Here is a 20,131-nt window from a genome sequence, read left to right on the forward strand (position 1 = left end):
GGGTATTCTTGTTCATGCCTCCATGCTCCTGGAACCCTCCCTGTTGGGATTGGAAACAGGATGTTTTCAGATCTCCTAAAACCTCACACAACTGCTTTCTCAGAATACATTGTCTGTCTTTAAACGTCTTGAATCATTTCATAACCATCTTGTGCTGCAAAACTGGCATTCTATCAGGGCTCTCAGTGCCTTCTTCTTGCTTGATCACCCACACGTTTGACTTCATTAGTCAATCCAGTTTAAATCTGGCGGTACTGCTCATCAGCTGTTTACGTTAGTCCTTGGAGGCCTGGGGGTCATTTTTTTTTCTTTTTTAAATTAAAAAAAAAATTTATTTTATTTATTTATTTTTGGCTGCGTTGGGTCTTCGTTGCTGTGCACGGGCTTTCTCTAGTTGCGGCGAGTGGGGGCTACTCTTCGTTGTGGTGCACGGGCTTCTCATTGCAGTGGCTTCTTTTGTTGCGGAGCACGGGCTCTAGGCGTGCGGGCTTCAGTAGTTGTGGCTTGCAGGCTCTAGAGTGCAGGCTCAGTAATTGTGGTGCACGGGCTTAGTTGCTCTGCGGCATGTGGGATCTTCCCAGACCAGGGCTAGAACCCGTGTCCCCTGCATTGGCAGGCGGATTCTTAACCACTGCGCCACCAGGGAAGCCCCAGCCTGAGTGGTCTTAATGGATCCTTGTTAGACCCATTAAGCATCATCAAGGGAGGAAGCAGGATTGGGCAATGAGGACCTCTTAATTCAATTTTGGTTGGATGGATTTACTTATGGACACAAGGAACTTGGTTTGTCATTGGTGTGAGAACTGTGTCTGAGTTCCTGGGAATCACATTTCAGCTCAGCCGGGTGTTCAGCTCCTGGACAAGTTTATCTAGGATGCAAGTTCATCTGTATGTTAAGTCTCAACCTGTGCAGGAAAGGACAAAACACAGTGTGAGCAAAGGAAGTGCTTCTCCACGGGGGTCTGCTTGAGTTCATCCTCAGGCAGCCCCTCATCCTATACCTGGAATCTGCTTCTCTTTGACATGTCAGCCAATAGGCTTGTGAAAGCATATTTTTTCCTTCTTAACAAGAAGACAACAACATCAAAGAGAAAGACTGGGGCCAAAAGTATGGATGTGATTTTTGGCAAAAAAGATTGTCAAGTTAATTCATGACATGGCAAAGCTCCAAACATAATTCTTTCCTAAAATATGTCAGGAAGCACAAGGTAGTATAACTCAAATAACTGTGGCAGGAGAAAAATCATAATAAAGATATTTTCTCTTTGTTCAACACTCCACAATTTAGGAGGCATGTGAAGTCACTCTTGTAATAGTATCTCAGAAAAAAACGAAATTTAATCAAATGAAAACGTTCTGGGCAGCAGTTTTAGATTTTTAAAAACTCCCTAATATTTAATCAGTAAGACCTTTATATATATATATATTTTATTGAAGTATAGTTAAGTACTATAGTTAATTTTTAATGTTTTAATTTCTGCTGTATAGCAAAGTGATTCAGTTATACCTACATTCTTTTTTTTTTTTTTTTTTTTAAATGTCTGTATTATTTTAAATTTTTTTGTTTATTTATTTATTTATTTTTGGCTGTGTTGGGTCTTCGTTTCTGTGCGAGGGCTTTCTCTAGTTCCAGCGAGCGGGGGCCTCTCTTCATCGCGGTGCGCGGGCCTCTCACTATCGCGGCCTCTCCCGTTGCGGAGCACAGGCTCCAGACGCGCAGGCTCAGTAGCTGTGGCTCACGGGCATAGTTGCTCCGCGGCATGTGGGATCTTCCCAGACCAGGGCTCGAACCCGTGTCCCCTGCATTGGCAGGCAGATTCTCAACCACTGCGCCCCCAGGGAAGCCCCATTTTTATATTCTTTTCCATTATGGTTGATGATAGGATACTGAATATAGTTCTCTGTGCTATATGGTAGGACCTTGTTGTTTATTCCATATATAAAAGCTTACAACTGCTAATGCCAACCTCCCACGCCACCCCTCCCCCAACCCCCTCCCCCTTGGCAACTACAAGTCTGTTCTCTATAAGACCTCCTTTTAAAACACACACCTTTAATCTTAAATGAGGGAGTTTAAATTTTTAAGATAGAATCCACTGGGTCACACAACCAAAATATACGCAGTTGGTTTGCTTATCCTCAGGAAGAATTCCCTTTTTTCTTCCACATCGTCAAACCTCAGCCATACCTCCTGGGTGAGTGGTTCGGTTGTCTGTGGCAACTGGGTGGCATATATCCAGGTTTTAACTGGGGTTTGTATTGATTCTTATCATCATGAAAAGAATTGCTGATAATGACATGAAACAAGATTTAAGCTCATAGCTACCGAAATGAGATGAACACAGGATTTATGTAATGGTTCATTCAAAATGAAAAGGGGGTAAGAAAAAGATGACAAGCAACTCTCTAGCATTTTGTGCTTAGTGTGAGGAGTAGATATTAGAAAGCACATCCTCCTTGAGGCGACAAAGCCTGGGGACCTCGTTCCTGTTTTGTAAAGCAAGCCAAGCGCTGGTCGACCTCTCCCTGGACTTGGAAGCATTAGTAGCTCCCTACAGAGAGCGCTGAGCTTCTGTCTCCCGCGTGGTCCCATTAGGGCAATCGAGTTAGAGAGCTTGGGCAGGGTCCTGCTGCTGATGCTGTTTGATCAGCGAGCACACACAGCGCAGAGAGATGGCCTTGGAGAACTGCTGCAGGGCAGGCAGGGTCATTAGTGGGGTACCAGGTGATCCTCCCCCGGAGGGCCTGCTCAACGTCTTGTCTGCTCTCAGTGCTGCTGCCATCTGCCACCTCCCTCCCATGTCTTAGCCTGCATCAATGTTACCCGATACAATAAACCGAAATGTGGAAAAAATCTAACCACGTGGAGCTTTACTTACCTGAGGCCCAAACATTTCCCTCGAAGGTATAAACACCTTGAACGTCAGAAACCAGTAAGACGTAGGCGAGCCAGGAGGTCCTCCAGCACCCTATGGTGTGTACTGGTTTTATTTAGGGAGTAGCCATTGCCTTTTCTCTCCTCCTAGGACGTAAGCCCTATCTGGGTAGGAGTCATGTCCGTAGTGTTGACTGTTATGGCTACAGTGCCCACCACGGGGCCTGACATATATAGATCCGCAATAAATATTTGTGGAATGAACCAATGAGCTCACAATTTAGAGAACTGACTATCCTCACTACCTCCCTTTTTGCCCCTGTAACCCGAGGCATTTTTAGCTTCTGGAGCCACTGTGGCTGGTTTGGGTCTCAAGAAGGCTGCTTTGAAACGATTCCACAGGTCTTGACTGAGAGAGAGAGTGCTGGGAAGTGATAAACAATTAAGGGTGAGGGACGGTTTGCTGCTGTTGCCATTCTGGATGCAGCTCTCACGCCCACACCCTGCTGGCCATGGTTGAGGGCCCCCTTGCCTTCATGTCTGGCAGGAAGGCCAGCACTGGCTCACCTGGCAGTTAGCGTGGGAATCACAGACGAGAGTCTTAGCTCCTGTGGCTCTTCTTTATTCCATGCCGTGCTGCCCCCTTTTTCCACCCCCTCCCCATACTATTTAAGCTGTTACTTTGCCATAAAGCCACTAGCTTGGCACGGGTGTTTGGCTCATACCAGCAAATCCCCATTAGCCTTTGACTCCTCCAAGAGGCAAAAGGAAAACCTACCAGGATGCGAGAGACACTTTCTCTGTCTGGGCAGATAGAAAGGGATAAAAAGGATTCTGTAGAAACACAAGAGTTTGTTATTTATAGCACTTAACCTTTCCTAGACAGAAAGCCAAAGGTTTTTGCTTTTAACCTATTTTTCTTTTCTTCAAGAGTCTGAAAGAAAAGGAAATCCTGGGCCCTTAATTGTATTTGTTTGTATCTCGCAGGTGTGTGTATTTTAAAAATTCACTTTCTTTTTAATTAGACATGTCTTCTTGCCCCCAGGTAATGCTCCTGATCTCTCCTCAGTAGATTTCCTTGATCTAGGGTGTTGTATCAGTTGTCTCTTGCTGCATAAAAACACCCCAAAAGCTAGTGACTTAAAACAACCACTGTATATTTGTCCATGATTCTGCAGTTTGAGCTGGGTTCAGCTGGTGGTTCTTCGGATCTCACCTGGGGTCACTTGTGGCTGCAGTTATCTGGGGGCTAAGCTGGTGTTGGATAGTCCAAGATGGCTTCACGCACCTGTCTGGCGGGTAGCTGGGGCTGTGGACTGGGACACCTCAGTTCCTAATGTGGTCTCTCCTGAGGTATAACTCTGGACTTCTTTCCATGCTGAGACCTAAGGGGGCATGCCCCAACAAGGAAGCACCTGTTCATGCTTCTGCTGTCCCATTTGGCCCTGGTAGGTCACATGGCCAAGCCCAAGAGTCAGTTTGGGAAGGGGTTGCACAAGGGCCTGGATACCCAGGCATGATTCACTGGGGATCATTACTGTAACAATCTACCCTAGGTATGAAGAGAGGTGCATTATTTATAGGCTTGGCTTTTAATTTGCTTCAATTAACAGGTTACATTCTCCCATGACTTGCTAATCACTCTCTAATTAGGTCCTGGCCAATCCTACAGAGTTTTCCTCAACCTATCCCAACTAAACATCTATATCAGGAGTTGGCAAGCTTTTTCTGTGAAGGGCCAGAGAGTAAATATTTTAGGCTTTGTGAGCCATAAAGTCTCTGTTGCAACTACTCACCTCTGCTAATGAAGTGTAGAAGCCATAGATCATATGTAAGAGAATGGGTATAAGCTGTGTTCCAATAAAACTTTATTTATAAAAAACAGGTGGTAGGGCAGGTTAGAGCTGTGGGCCATAGTTTGCTGAGTCTTGATCTATATCATAATAATTCTAGACTGTCAAAAAAGTATATTACATTCAAGTATTGTTATTTCTCAAACTGAAAACTAAATTTCATCTCTGCAGAATTTGATTTCATCATAAGAAGTGATTGATCAAGGCATGTTACATGATATTTTTCATCTAATTGCTTAAAATCATAAACTCATAAAATTTTTGCTAAGTATCTTTTTAAGAACTTGGAAAACACTGCGTTTACTGAATAAAATGTCATAGGTTGGTTCAGTGAGAGTTGGAGAGGCAATATAAGGTGCAGAGAGCACAAACTTTAGAGTCAGACTGAGTTTAAATCCAGACTACCACTAACTGGCTGTGTGACCATATGCAAGTTACCTTACTTCTCTGAGCTTTAGTTTTCTCATTGAAAAATAGATAACAATAGTCCTACCTCATAGGGTTTTTATGAAGATTAAATGAGTCAGTTCACATGAAATACTTAGCATGATGCCCAGACCACAATAGATGATCAATTAAAATGGTGAAACAAACATCAAAACGTCATAAAACTCTAACTCCCTTAAATAGTAATTTTTGATAAGCCTGGGTATATGATAGGGTTTCCAGGTTCATAGTGTTACAGTTTAATTTCAAGAACTTAATTTTAATTTGTTAGAACTAATAGGCAATTTCAGTAAAGTCAAAGGACACGAAAATCAACCTACAAAACCGAGTTGCATTTCTATACACAAACAACTATCCAAAAAGGAAATTAAGAGGAATTCCATGGCGGTCCGGTGGTTAGGAATAAAATTAACCAAAATGGTGAAAGACTTGTACACTAAAACCTACAAAACACTGACAAAAGAAATAAAGACAGATGGAATGATGTCCCGTGTTCATGGATAGGAAGAATTAATATTGTTAAAACGTCCGTATTTACCAGAGTGATCTATAGATTCAGTGTAATCCTTATCAAAATCCCAATGACATTTTTACAGGAATAGAAAATCTTAAGAATTCATTTGGAATCATAAAAGACCCTGAATAGCCAAAGCAATTCTGAGCAAGAAGAACAGAGCTGAAATGCTCCCTCATTTTAAAACGTATTACAAAGCTACTGTAATCAAAAACAGTATAGTACTAGCATAAAAACAGACAGACTATGAAACAGAATAAAAGAGACCAGAAATAAACCCTGGCATATACGTATGGTCAACTAATATTTGACAAGGGAGCCAAGAAGACTCAATGGGGAAAAGATAGTCTCTTCAATAAATGGTGTTGGGAAAACTGGATATCCACATGTAAAATAATAAAATTGGATTCTTATCTCACACCATATACAAAAATCAACTCAAAACGGATTAAAAACTTAAACACAAACCCTGAAACAATAAGACTCTTAGAAAACTTAGGGAAAAAGCTTCTGACATTGAACTGTACAATGATTTCTTTGATATGGCATCAAAAGCACAGGCAACAAAAGCAAAACAAGACAAGTGGGACTACATCAAACTAAAAAGCTCCTGCACAGCAAAAGAAACCATCAACAAAATGAAAAGGCAACCTACGCAATAGGAGAAAATATTTGCAGACCATATATCTGACAAGGGGTTAATATTCAAATATATAAGGAACACCTATAACTCAATAGCAAAAAAAAATCCCAAAATAATCTGATTAAAAGATGGGCAAAGGACCTGAATAGACGTTTCTCCAAAGAAGACATACAAATGGCCAACAGATGTATGAAAAGGAGCTCAGTGTCACTAATCATCAAGGAAATGCAAATCAAAAGCATGAGATACCACCTCACGCCTGTTAGGATGGCTATCATCAAAACAAAAACTCACAAAGGACAAATGTTGGCAACGATGTGGAGAAAAGGGAACACTTGTACTTTGTTTGTGGGAATGTAAACTGGTGCAGCTACTATGGAAAACAATATGGAGGTTCCTCAATATGGTTAAAAAAAATTACCATTTGATCCAGCGATCCCTTTTCTGGGTATATAGCCAACAGAAGTGAAATCTGGATCTCAAAGAGATAGCTGATAGTTGAACGCACTCCCACGTTCCTTGCAGCATTATTCATGATCACCAAGGCATGGAAACAAATGTCCGCTGATATACAAATGGATAAAGAAAATGTAGTATGTACATAAGGTGTAATATTATTTAGCCTTGGAAAAAGAAGGGAATTCCGCCATTTGCAACAACATAGATGGACCTTGAGGGCATTATGCTAAGTGAAATAAGCCAGAAAAAGAAGTTATGTGTGGAATCTAGAATAGTGAAACTCATAGAAGCAGAGACAGAATGGGGATTGCCAAGGGCTGGGGGAGGGGAACATGGGGAGGTGTTGGTTAAAGGTTACCAAGTTTCAGTTATGCCAAATAAGTTCTGGAGATCTATTGCTAAGAGAAAAAAAAAAAAAAAGGGCACCAGGGCTGCAGAGCCTGTTTGAGCTTTCTGCAAGGGAGTAGGTATGAGCATTGGTTTTGGATATATGGGTGAGAACAGCTTTTACTCTTCATTTAATTTGAAGGAATGTGGGCTCTAAAATCGGACAGAACTAAATTGTACCATTCATGAGCTGTTTACTGCAAGTTTTTTAACCTTAGTCTGTTTTTTTTTTTTTTAACATATGATTATTGTGAAAATTGAATAACGTAATGTGGTAAAAAGTTCTCAGCACAATTAACTGTAATACAATATTTAAAAAAATTTTAGTAGTAAAATTAACATAAATTAACTTAGATCTGAGTACTTTCAAGCCTACTGAAATTTGACTAGCAAATCACCAGCAGTGGCACATAGCTAGACTTGGTGGCCTGCCACAGGGGGTGTGCATAAACACATGGGACATTACTAGATATCCGGAGAAGGATATACAGATACATTCTCAGATTTGTTAGTAAAACTTTAGTAAAACACAGTTTCTTTAAAAAAAAAAAAAAAATTATCTAGTAGTATCTTCAGTATCAGCATCCAGTTGCTAGGAATTGTCTATGCATTATTTTCCTTTGTGTGATAAGATGCTGTGGCCTGTCAATGTTGCCAGACATGTGACCCATCATTCTATCCAAATGGTGTGAATAAGACTACCCTTGCTGCTGCAGCTGCTGAATGCATAGAAGTTGCTGGGGTGACCAGACAGTCCTTTGTGTTGCTACTCTATTTACAGCTGTGCTTTAGTATATGCCACAAATAGCTCAGTGACCTGCATTTGACCCCATGGTCAGCGTTTCCTCAGTCAATCTTTGTGACTGTGATATTTGTCCCTACTTCATTGATTTGGGTTTGCAATTTCAGTAGTACTTTTGAGGCTGCTTGGCCAATATTTGAGTACAGTGACCCTTAGGTGTAGCCCCATGGTCCCAAAAGCCAGTAATCCTTTAGCCAGGATTTACTAAAACAAAGCATACCTCGCATTTGACTGTATAATGGTTTGACATTAGTTCAGAACAAATACAGTGAATGTCTGCCATGTATCAGGTGCCATTAAAGCTGCTGGTAAATTCGATTTTCAATCAGTAATTATATTTCAATGAAGTAAAAGCCTTGAAGAAAGATATCCTATGGCTGATGTGTGATGATCCGGTTAGTGTCTGGGGAAGATGGTAAATTTAAAACAGGAAAAGGTTCGCTGGCGCAAAGGTGGCTGTTTCTGAGCCGGTGGTGCACCCACTGTAGTGGAGAATCCATGGCACTAATGCCAGCCCAGGGGAGCAGAGGTGAAAGCAGCAACTGGTCTCCCAAAGGGCTCTCCTGCTGTAGGACTAGCTAGGCAGAAGCCGACAGGGGCACAGCTAAGTGATTAGAGCCCTGCCAGTGACCCACAATGTGCTCAGCATGAAATAAGGACATTCATGACATTATGTCCCCAACGTCCTTGCATGCTCCCCTCACTCCACTTTGGAACTCAAAGAAAGGACTTGGGCAAGGCTCAAGCCTCAGCAATTCAGCTGTGGGGACTGTAATCCCATAGCTGGGGACTATGGAAGTACTGTCCATGGCAATTGATGGGACATCCTTCAGGGAAAAATCCCTAATAACGAAGGGTCATTCTTACCAGTGTTACATTTTTAAGCCACTGTTATATCTTAACCCGACTTCTTTTACCCAGAACGTAGCTTTGAAGCTCATCTTAAGATTTTCTTGGGTGTCCAGAGTTTTGCTGTCTCATGTGTTACGGCTTCCATTTACTCTCTAGAAAGCCACCCTTGATGACATCCTATTTAGAAGCTTTCTATTTCTTTTTCTCTTAATTGTCTCGCACAAATTTGTGTGCATCAGAATCACCTGGAGGGCTTATTACAACACGGATTGCTGGGCCTGGCCTGGGCTGGGCATTTCTATCAAGTTCCCTGGTCGTGGTTGCTCGTCTAGAGACCACATTTTGAGAATCACTGGTCTTAACAGGAAGAGGAAAAAAAAAAATCTAACAGTCTGATATACTGTGCTATGTGAAAGTTCTGCGATAGCTTAGATGAGCATATGAAAGGATTAAAGAGGTTTACTGTGACCCTGTTTTCTTTAACACCTTTTAAGAACCTGACAATCTAGCATTTCCTAGCTAAAGCTTGCTCCTAGTAACTACTCAACATTTATTACAGGCAAACAATTTGTATCAGGAAACTGTGAGAAGAGCAAAACCTCTAGATGAGATAAGTAATATAGTTTATTTCTATTAAATCTTTCCTATGTCCTATTTTCTTTCCACTTATTTTTTTCCAGAAGTGGGATAGAGGAGGAAAATTCAGATTAATTAAAAGTTTGAGTCAAAGCACCGATACAGTTGTAGAGAAGTCTGGAGGAGGATAGGCGACAGTAACGGAGTGAGGAAAACGCTGACACGTTGGCTGTAGCACAATTCAAGTTTATTCCATTTGTTCTTGCAACACAAAACTTCAACACGGTATTATTTAGCATTCTGATGTACATGAACTAGGATAATATGAGAAACCCAACTGTGTCAAATGCATTACACTGTGGAAAAAATGAACTCAAATATATCAAAATGCACAAAGCACTAGTCTTCCTCCATTACTGCTTAGAAAGATATGATTGTTTCTCCATTTACAAAATAGAATCAGGACAATTTAAATTTTTTAAAATTTTGCATGCAAAACACTGCAGTTGCTTATGCAGGAGGGCACTCTCACCAGCTTCTTCTATACACAATCGAGTATACAGTATTGCATGGAAGAAAACAGCAGCTCAGTTGAAGATTTAGGAAAAAAAAAAATCAAATAGGTACATATAGATTTGAAATCCATTATTTGGGGGAAAGAAATCAATGAATGAAGGGCCTACTTGCTGGCAGCTTCCACTCACTGCACCCACCTACCTCTCCTTCATGCCCCACTGGGTTTAGAAGGTAAGCTGTGAACTACTGCATCGATTCTGGTGCCATAGCTCAACTGTAAGTCTACAGATACCAGCCTGAAGCCGCAAGGGGGAAGCTGTTAGTACACTAATGTAGACAGGTAAACCACCTGTTTTCACCTGATACAGTGCATACGATATGACTGACTTAATACAAAACTACAGAACATGCAAGATTTTTTCTGAGATGTTAAATATTACTTCAGTGGAGAACAAAACTTACTTAACCTTTTACTAATGCATGTAGTACCAAAAAGCAGACAAGGTTTTAGCTTCCTTTAGTCAAAATATGAACATTAAGTGTTGTGAATTTCTCTGCCAAGTGGTTCAGAAGTACATTATAAATAACCTAGTTAAAAAAAAGAAACTGTAAACCATCTTGGTCAGTCTATTCTATGTTTATCTGTTATTTTCTCAAGCAACTGCTTCATAATTATGGGGTTTACAAAATGGCTGAGAAAGAAGAGGGAAGGCAAAGTAGCCTCTACTGCATTACAAGGAACATGAGGATAAACTGTACAAAGAATCACGTGGTCTCTTGACCAGGTGACTGTGAAAGCAGACCAGGTTTAGGAATGACAGGACAATGCACTCTCTGCAGGAGCCAACTACAAAAAACACTTTGAGAGTAAAGGTAAAACTGCGTCGAGAGTAAAATCCAAGCCTTTTAAACAGCAGTATGCCAAGAAGTGGAAACAAAGGTATCAAAACATCTTGCCACTACGCTGACAGTTACAGTCTGATAGAGTGCCCTCCATCTTCAATGAGGATAGCTCTGTGTTTCAGTTCAGTGATGTTATGAAATACTGATTACTGACTCTTAATCCAACTCTAATAGGCTGCATTAAGACAGCAGAATTAGCCAAATGTATCAAAGTATTTAAACCAGCATTTTGTGATTGTTTTCTTGGATGCAGGAAAATTACAGGGTTAGGCTAGTTTTAAGTGAAAAAGCCACAGGATAAAAAAAGGGTTCATGGGGAAAAATATACACACACAAACCCACACACCAACCAACCAATCAGCAAGTGGTCAATAAGACTTGTTGGTCAGGCTGACTGTTCTTGGTACTAGTTTAACCCTGCTGTAGAATGCTACATTGCCTTAAAAAATCATCATTAATTCTTTGTTATCCACAATCTGAGTAGAAGTCCCTCACCCACCCTCCCCCCTTTTAAAAATTTGAGGTACATTCAATTATTGCATGACATGGCTAAGGAAAAACCCTTATATTTTTAGTAAGCTTATATGGATGGCAAGTCAAAGGAATCTTAATATTTTATATGCAGGACAGCAAATTTAAGGGTATATGTTTTAATTAGCTGTACTGCTCATGAAATAAACATTAGAAAATGTGTCTAAATATTTTCTGCAGGTCCTAAGAACACCATTTTAGGGCACTGTATTTTAAGAACACAGAATATAATTTGAAGTTCTCACATTTTATGCAATGCATAATATAGAAAAGAAAAAAATATATATTATGCAGGTGGGTTGGCATACATTCAGCAGAAGCCTATCAACACCTCAGGGAAACTGGGTAACACGCATATTTTTAAGGGATGGGGTTAAATTTGTCCAAACAGTAAATCTCACCCCAGTGATAGCTTTGGTGCAATAAGTAATCAGCATCCAAGACGGGTCTGAGAGAGGCATTCCAAAGAATGTTCCTTGATTCTCCAAACGTAACTGAGGCCAATCCATTCAAATAGCAAATGAAGAAAATCCATAGGTACTAAGACAACAACTGTTCTCTCTTTATGATACTAACAGGCTTATGGCTATGATTCTATTTTTAAATCCCCTTTTACTACCAGCAGGAGTTTGGAAGTGTTTTCAATGTGCTATAAATGTCTGAATCTAGAGGAAAAAAAAATATGCATACTGGAATGATTTCTCCTTTAGACTTCCAAAATTTGAGACTTTTTATAAATAAAACTAGTCAGTTTTATCTACAGATACATGAAATCCATGTGAAGGGGGAGAGGAAATCCAAAGTTCAGCCGCCCAGCAGTTTAGGAGTGTGCCCCTCCTCGCCTTAACTGAGCTTTCACGTAAAGCTGGAAGTCACCGAGGGAAGATTTGGTCACCAACCACAGGCAGCGCTCTTAACTATGCCGGGAGATCCCCACGAGAGTGAATCTTAAGGCAGAAGGCTAGAGCTAATTGCTTATCTCAGCACCCTAAGTTACGTCACAGCAGCCGCTGCTGCTCGCACAGATGGGGCTACCAAATGTATAGCTGGCCTTGGTACAGACAGACCCTCAACGCAATCTAATTAATAAATGAGCTAGGGAGCTGAAAAGGTCAAACGTTAATGGTATATTTTGTCTTTGCTCTCCCATGGGTATAAGCTGTGTTTTTTTTTTTTTACTGGAAATGGAAAAGAGGCTGACCTGATCAGGAATCCTAGTAAAAGCCTGATCTTGTTTTTCTCCTCTCCTCCCAAACATTGTTTTTTTCTGGTAGTCTGATTTGTTATGAATTTCTCTCTCCCCTCACCCCTCTAGAAGTATTTTAGCTGAAGAAGCCGGCAGATAGAGAGTGACAGACAGACAGGCAGCAGTGTGAGGCCACAGGAGAGTCATTCTTCCAGAGCTGTTAGCCCATCCGTCCATCACTGAAGAAGGGCTTTGATTGCCTGGTTGTCAGTGGCTTCAAAGGCAGTCAGTCCATCTGGACCTTTCACAGTCTTATCAGCACCCTGGAAAAGAGGAAAGAGCCTTTATCATTAAACGAGGCCCATAACCAAGAGAAGAGAATGAAAGCCAGGTCGCTTGGCAAAGGCAAAACTCCTTTACTACCAGAGTCCATTCTATTGAAGGAAAAGCCCCGAACAGCTGGCAAGGTTAGAGATTAAGCTGTAAAAACACCAGATTATTTTTCAGGCACTAGAAATGTAAACTAGAAACACAACTTGCCAATAACAGGCAATGACTGACTTTTATTTATACTATCATCATATATTTACTCAATTAAGCTTTAAAAAAGAAGATCCCTATGTAGTATACAACAGGGAGGGTTGGGAAGGAAATCACTTTTGCTAAAGAAGAAAGTATTACTGCGACAAAATTATCTTTTTTTCTTCTTTGCAACACTTTTTGGAGAGTGCATAAGTAATACACACATATTTGTAAAACCTAGAACTTACAAACCTTTTATTTTAGACAATTTCCTAAAGAACATGTACAATATTGGTCATTATACTTACAAAAACTTAGCAGTAAATGGCTGGGATGTGGGCTAGGAAAGGAGGGGGTCCCTGCTATACTCTAGGGAAATTCTCTCCAGCTTGCTCTCAATGCTTCATGCAGAGTGCTGTCATGGAACATTTTACTTGCAACATGGCACTTTAGTTTTGAGAATGTGTAGGCATACCTTTGTGTCTATTGTTTTTATCTGTCTTCCCTTATTACAGTAAAAACTCAATGGGAGTAGAAATCTTGTTCATATTATCCACTGTTGTGTCCCCAGTATCTAAAAAAGTACCTAGTGCATGGTGGGTGAATTTGCTCCCAAACCAAGTCTGAACCTCTCTAACTTCCACAGACAGCAACACTCCACCATGGAAAGGTTCTCTGCTAGCTCCAGCCCAACCTGTATTTATTCACCAAATAACCTCTTGTGTCCTGTCCTCCTCCCATTGCCAAGTCTCACTCATTCTTCTGTTTCTGAGGCCTACGGAACTGTCTAAACTTGGCATACATGGTCCTGTAGAGACAAACTCTAGTCAAATTCACCAGTCTCTTTTCCCATTCATCTTTCAATGCTCTAATCCTCTGGAATGTCACCATTCCTCAATGTACCAGGTGCCATGACTTTACACTTGCTGGAATATGGAATGCCTTACCCCCTTTCTGCTGGCAAATCCATTCACTCATTCCACAAATATTTACTGAATGTTTGATGCATAGACACTGTGTGTAAGGGGCTGGAGAATCAAAGAAAAACAAGATAGAGCCTGCCAGTTTGGCTGGTGTGAGAGACAGACAAGTCAACCAGTAGGACACAGTGGGATGAGAACAACAGCGTTATGCACAGTGATGAGTGGTCTGTAAACCCGAATGGGATGTGGTAGGAGAGTGTAAGGAAGTCCTTCTGGATGAGGCATGCTTGAGCTGAGCCTTGAGTAAGCACAAGTTGATTAGGTAAACCAGGAAGGAGATGAAAGACATTCTAGCAAGTGTCAAATTATCACAAAGTCCTCCTCAATATGACTATATAAGTCTGTTTTCTCTTTTTCTAATTGAATTTAACTGCATTATGGAGCACATGGAACTTACAGTTAAGTGAGAGAGAAATCTGTGAGTGAGAACTTCAGCGTGGTGACCACTCCAACAGAGGTTAAGTGACAATAATTGGGACCATTGTATCCAAAACAAATTTTAAAATTTATTTTTTATTGAATTACAATGTTGTGTTAATTACTGTTGTACAGCAAGAGTGACTCAGTTATACACATATACAGTATATATTCTTTTTCATATTCTTTTCAATTATGGTTTATCACAGGATACTGAATATAGTTCCCTGTGCTCTACAGTAGGACCCTGTTGTTTACCCATTCTATACATAATAGTTTACATCTGCTAATCCCACATTCCCACTCCTACCCTCTCCCACTGCCCCCCCCCCCAACCTCCTGCCCCGGGGCAACCACCAGTCTACTCTCTATGTCCCTGATTCTGTTTCATAGATAGGTTCATTTGTATCATATTTTAGATTCCACATATAAATCATATGGTATTTGTCCTTCTCCATCATACTAAGTGAAGTAAGTCAGAAAATCTCTAGGTCCATCCATGTTGCTGCAAATGGCATTATTTCGTTCTTTTTTTATGGCCGAGTAGTATTCCATTGTATATAGGTACCACAACTTCTTTATTTATTCATCTGTTGATGGACATTTAGGTTGTTTCCATGTCTTGGCTATTGTGAACAGTGCTACTATGAGCATAGGGGTGGCGTGTATCTTTTTGAATTATAGTTTTGTCTGGATATATACCCAGGAGTGGGACTGCTGGATCATATGGTAATTCTATTTTTAGCAAAACAAATTATTTCTTATTCAATATTGATAACTGTTTTTATGACTAGCATTGTAAACTGTAATTCTGCATCAACAAAAAGTTAAATATCGTAGTGACTATCTGTTGCTTTTTAGCTGCCAGACTTCACTTCCCTTCTTTTGATAACAGCACCCTAATTTCATTCTGGGGAATCATTTGTCCCATTGTGTGGACTCCTAGAACCGTAACTTAAGGTGCCATGTACTTTCCTTGCCAGGCATCAAAGCAGGACACTCACTTCTGGATTTTGAATCTTGATTAGAGAGAACAAAAGAAAGACAACAACAAGTCAGAGCTCATTTATTTCCGTGTTATCACCCAGAAGAGACCGTTGAGAAGTTCCTGCTATCTAGAGTCTTACAGCTACCATAGCTCTGGCCTCTTCTGAGCCTGGTCCTTCAGCTTTCCTATTGATTCTATGACTAGTCCAACATCTTCAAAAATTCCTTTTCTACTTGTTAGAGTCAATTTCTGCTATTTGCAACCCCCAAAATCTGATAAAAGTATTAAAAATTTTATATAAATCATCTTTTTTTTCTAATTATAATACAAACTAATCACAGAACTCAGAATACACACCAAAAAACTCCCTGTAAAACTCATAATTCTATAAGCCAAATACAACTAATGTTAACATTTTAGTGTTTCTATCTATATTCTCTACTCCTAAATATGTATGTGTACGTATCTCTTTTAAAAATAAATGAGTAACCATAAGAGAAATAGAGTGACTCTGTATCAGACAAAATAAACTTTAAGATAAAGAAATATTACTAGAGACAAAGAGGGACATTTCATAATATAAAAGGCTTAATATTCAAAATTTAAAAATAAAGCCAAGAAAAGAATTCCATTGATAATAGCATCAAAAAGAATAAAACGTTAGGAATAAATTTAATGAACTCAAACCAGTTCTTCTAAAAAAGATAAACCAATTTTGTCAACGTGGAAAAGGATATTAAAAGAGAATGATTTTTTGATACTTGATGCAGTTATTGGAGACCTTAAGTATACTGGCCTCACCCCTTTCCTGAGGAAACCGCTTTCAGTCGTTATTAGTTCTGGTGGTTCTTTCCATGGCTCTAAGTACTATACTCATGCCACTATTTGAGTTGTTAACATCAGAGGTCACCTTCTGACTCCCTGCTGGGTGGGGGCTGCTCTAGCAGGGAGCACACCCCTTCCCCACATCCTCGCAATGTCTTACACTTCAAATAGCAGCTTCTGTGTCTTTGTTAATTTTTTTGTATTTAAAACCTATGTTTCTTGTTCCATCAATTTTGACGGTATTTTATTCCTCTACTTTATAAAATACTTTCTGTACCTTCCCGTTACTCCCTCTACCTCTTAAATTGCCAGCTTTTCTGTTTCGTCAAGATTAACTTTTATATTCGGTTCTGTAAAAACTGTTTTGTTTATTGGTTGATTTTTTCCCACTATAGTCACCATACTGTACATTATATCCCCAGGACTTACTTATCTTATAAATGGAAGTTTCTACCTTCTGACCACCTTTACCCATTCCTTGCCCCCCCCATCTGTTTTCTGTTACCTGTGAATTTTGAGACTCTTCATATAAGTGAGATAATACAGTATTTGTCTTTCTCTGTCTGATTTATCTCACTTAGCATAATGCCCTCAAGGTCATCCATGTTGTTGCAAATGGCAGGATTTTCTTCTTTTTTTAATAGCTGAATAATAATCCATTGCATTATGTGTGCATGTGTGTGTGTGTATATACACACCCACACACCCACCCCATTTTCTTTATCCATGCATCTTTTGATAGACACTTAGGTTATTTTCCTGTCTTGGCTACAGTAAATAATGCTGCAATGAACACAAGGTGTAGATATCTTTTTGAGTTAGGATTTTTGTTTCCTTCAGATAAACCCCCAGAAGTAAAATTGCTGGATCACATGGCAGTCCTATTTTTAAGTTCTTGAGGAACCTCCATACTGTCTTCCACAGAGACTGCACCAATTTACATCCCCTCCAATAGTGCACAAGGGTTCCCTTTATTCCACATCCTTGCCAACACTTATTATTTCTTGTATCTTTGATAGCAGCCATTCTAATAGGTAAGAGGTGACAATTCACTGTGATTTTGATTTGTATTTGCCTCATGATTAGTGATGTTGAGGAACCTTTTTATGTATCTGTTGGCCATCTGTATATCTTCTTTGTATAAATAAATGTCTATTCAGATCCTCTGCCCATTTTAAAATCAGATTTTTTTTTCTATTGAGTTATATGAGTTCATTATATATTTTGGGTATTATCCCCTTATCAGATACATGATTTGCAAATATTTTTCTCCCATTCTATAGGTGGGCTTTTCATTTTGTTGATGGTTTCCTTTGCCTTTAGTGTCAAATTCAAAAACTCATCACCAAGACGAATGTCAAAGAGCTTACTATCTATGTTTTTTTCTAGAAGTTCCATGGTTTCAGGTCTTTATTTTAAAGTCTTTAATTCATTTTGAGTCGATTTTTGTGTATGGTGTAAGATAGTGGTCCAGTTTCATTCTTTTGCATGTGCCTGTCCACTTTTCTCAACACCATTTCCCATTGTATATTCTTGGCTGCTTTGTGGTAAATTAATTGACTGTGTGTGTGTGTGTGTGTGTGTGTGTGTGTGTGTGTGTGTGTGTGTGTGTGTGTGTGTGTGTGTGTGTGTGTGTGTATGGGTTTATTTCTGGGTTCTCTATTCTGTTCCATTGATCTATGTACCTGTTTTCATGTCAATACTGTTTTGATTCCTACATACTTGTACTATCGTTTGGAATCAGGAAATGTGATGCTGCTAGCTTTGTTCTCTTTTCTCAGGATCCCTTTGGCTATTCAGGATCTGCTGTGGTTCCATAAAAATTTTAGCACTGTTTAATCTAGTTCTGTGAAAAATGCCACTGGAATTTTGATGGAAACTGCATTAAAGCTTGCTTTGGGCAGTATGGACATTTTAACAATATTAATTCTGCCAATCCATGAGCACAGAATATCTTTCCATTTATTAGTGTCTTTAATATATTTTATCAGTGTCGTACGGCTGTCAGCATAAGAGTCTTTTGCCTCCTTGGTTAAATTTCTTTCTAGGTATTTTATTCTTTTTGATGCAATTTTAAGTAGAATTTAAAAAAAATCTCTTCTAATTTGTTATTAGTGTATAGAAACACAACTGATTTTTGTATATTGATTTTGTATCCTGCAAGTTTACTGAATTAGTTGAACAGTTCTAACAGTTTTTTAGTGGAGTCTTGAGGGTTTTCTATATGGAGTATCCTGTCATCTGCAAACAGAGAACATTTTACTTCTTCCCTTCCAGCTTGGATCCCTTTTATTTCTTTTCTTGCCTAACTGCTCTGGCTAGGGACTTCCAGTACTATGTTAAATAAGTGGCGAGAGTGGGCAACATCATCTTGTTCATTATGTTAGAGGAAAAACTTTCAGTTTTCCACCATTGATTATGATGTATAGCTTGTGGCCATAATATGGCCTTCATTATGCTGAGGCATGTTCCCTCTACACCCACTTTGTTGAGTGTTTTTATTATGAATGAACGTTAAATTATGTCAAATGCTTTTTCTGCATCTACTGAGATGATCATGTGATTTTTGTCCTTCATTTTGTTATTGTGGTGTTCACACTGATTGATCTGCAGATGCTGAATCATCCTTGTGTCCCCAGAATAAATCCCAGTTGATCATGGAGTATGATCCTTTTAACGTCGTGCTGAATTTGGTTTGCTAACATTTTGTTGAGGACTTCTGCATCTATGTTCATCAGGGATATTGGTCTGCAATTTTCTTGTGGCATCCTTGTCTGGTTTTGGTATAGCGGTAATGCTGGCCTTGTAAAATGAGTTTGGAAGTGGTCCCATCTGTACTGATGTTTTTGGGAAGACTTTGAGAAGGACTGGTATTAATTCTTCATTTAATGTTTGGCAGAACTCACCAGTAAAGCGATCTGGTCCTGGATATTGATAGATTTTTACAGTTAAAATATATAAACAATGCTTAAATTACTTCTGGGTAAACATTGCTCACTGTGGCACCTAGCAGACAACTATGATCAGTTTTATTTCTATTGTTCCAATATCAAAACACTGTGCAACTCTCCCGAGTGATAGAATCGGGAGATCCACACCCAAGTTTTCCCCAGTCCTGTTCATTCATTTACAAATAACAACTTTTGACCCTATTTGTTACGGTTTGGCTAAACTGCTATAACAAAGAGAGGCTAAAACACGATGTATTAAACTAAGTTAATTTATTTCTCTCATAAAACAGTCTACTGCTAAGTGTGCTCACCTCCACATGTGCTTCCAGCCTGCTGGATGTGGGGGTGAAAGTCCCCAGCAAGTGGCTTCACATTTTAGGTGATGATCTAGAAGTGGCGCACATCATTTGTGCACATCCCATCAGCCCAAACTTAGACCCAAGGTCATATCCACTGCAAGGCAAGCTGAGATACAAGGACTAGCTAGGCTGCGATGTATGCACCCAGTTAAAACTTGGGGTTCCCCTTCTAAAAGAAAGAGTAAAAAATGGACACGGAAGGCAATTTATAGCCTAATCTATGCTGTCCTGAACATGCTTTAGAATATTATCTCCAAGTTCTGTCTGTCTAGCCTGCCTCTCCTTCCTGCACCCACTACTTCCACTCCACCCTCCTCACCTTTACTTTCTCTCTGTTTAAATGCTGGATTCTCCATGGTTCTGGGCTTTGGCACTCCTCACCACTGGCTCAATATGCTTTTTGCCTGATCTCATCCATGTTATGATTTAAGTTCCAACCTTTATACTCATTTTTAACATCTACCCTGATCTTTAAACCCATATATATATAAACATATATACATGCCACTAAGACTTATCTACTTTAAGTCCCAGAAATACCG

General features: G+C 39.7%; 1 protein-coding gene across 2 annotated transcripts in view; it reads right to left on the reverse strand.

Annotated features, from left to right (window-relative positions):
• Positions 1 to 9,638: 9,638 nt before the first annotated feature.
• MTPN (myotrophin) overlaps positions 9,639 to 20,131 on the reverse strand; it is a 63,122-nt gene continuing 52,629 nt past the window's right edge. The window contains exon 4 of one of the 2 annotated variants that reach the window (XM_082473178.1): positions 9,639 to 12,867. In XM_082473178.1, coding sequence (XP_082329304.1) covers positions 12,781 to 12,867 — 87 coding nt within the window. In that variant the 3' untranslated portion in view covers positions 9,639 to 12,780. The other variant, XM_082473179.1, reaches the window with a different exon arrangement.

This window comes from Balaenoptera physalus (assembly GCF_965194825.1).
Source record: "Balaenoptera physalus genome assembly, chromosome: 8".
Lineage (NCBI taxonomy): Eukaryota > Metazoa > Chordata > Mammalia > Artiodactyla > Balaenopteridae > Balaenoptera > Balaenoptera physalus.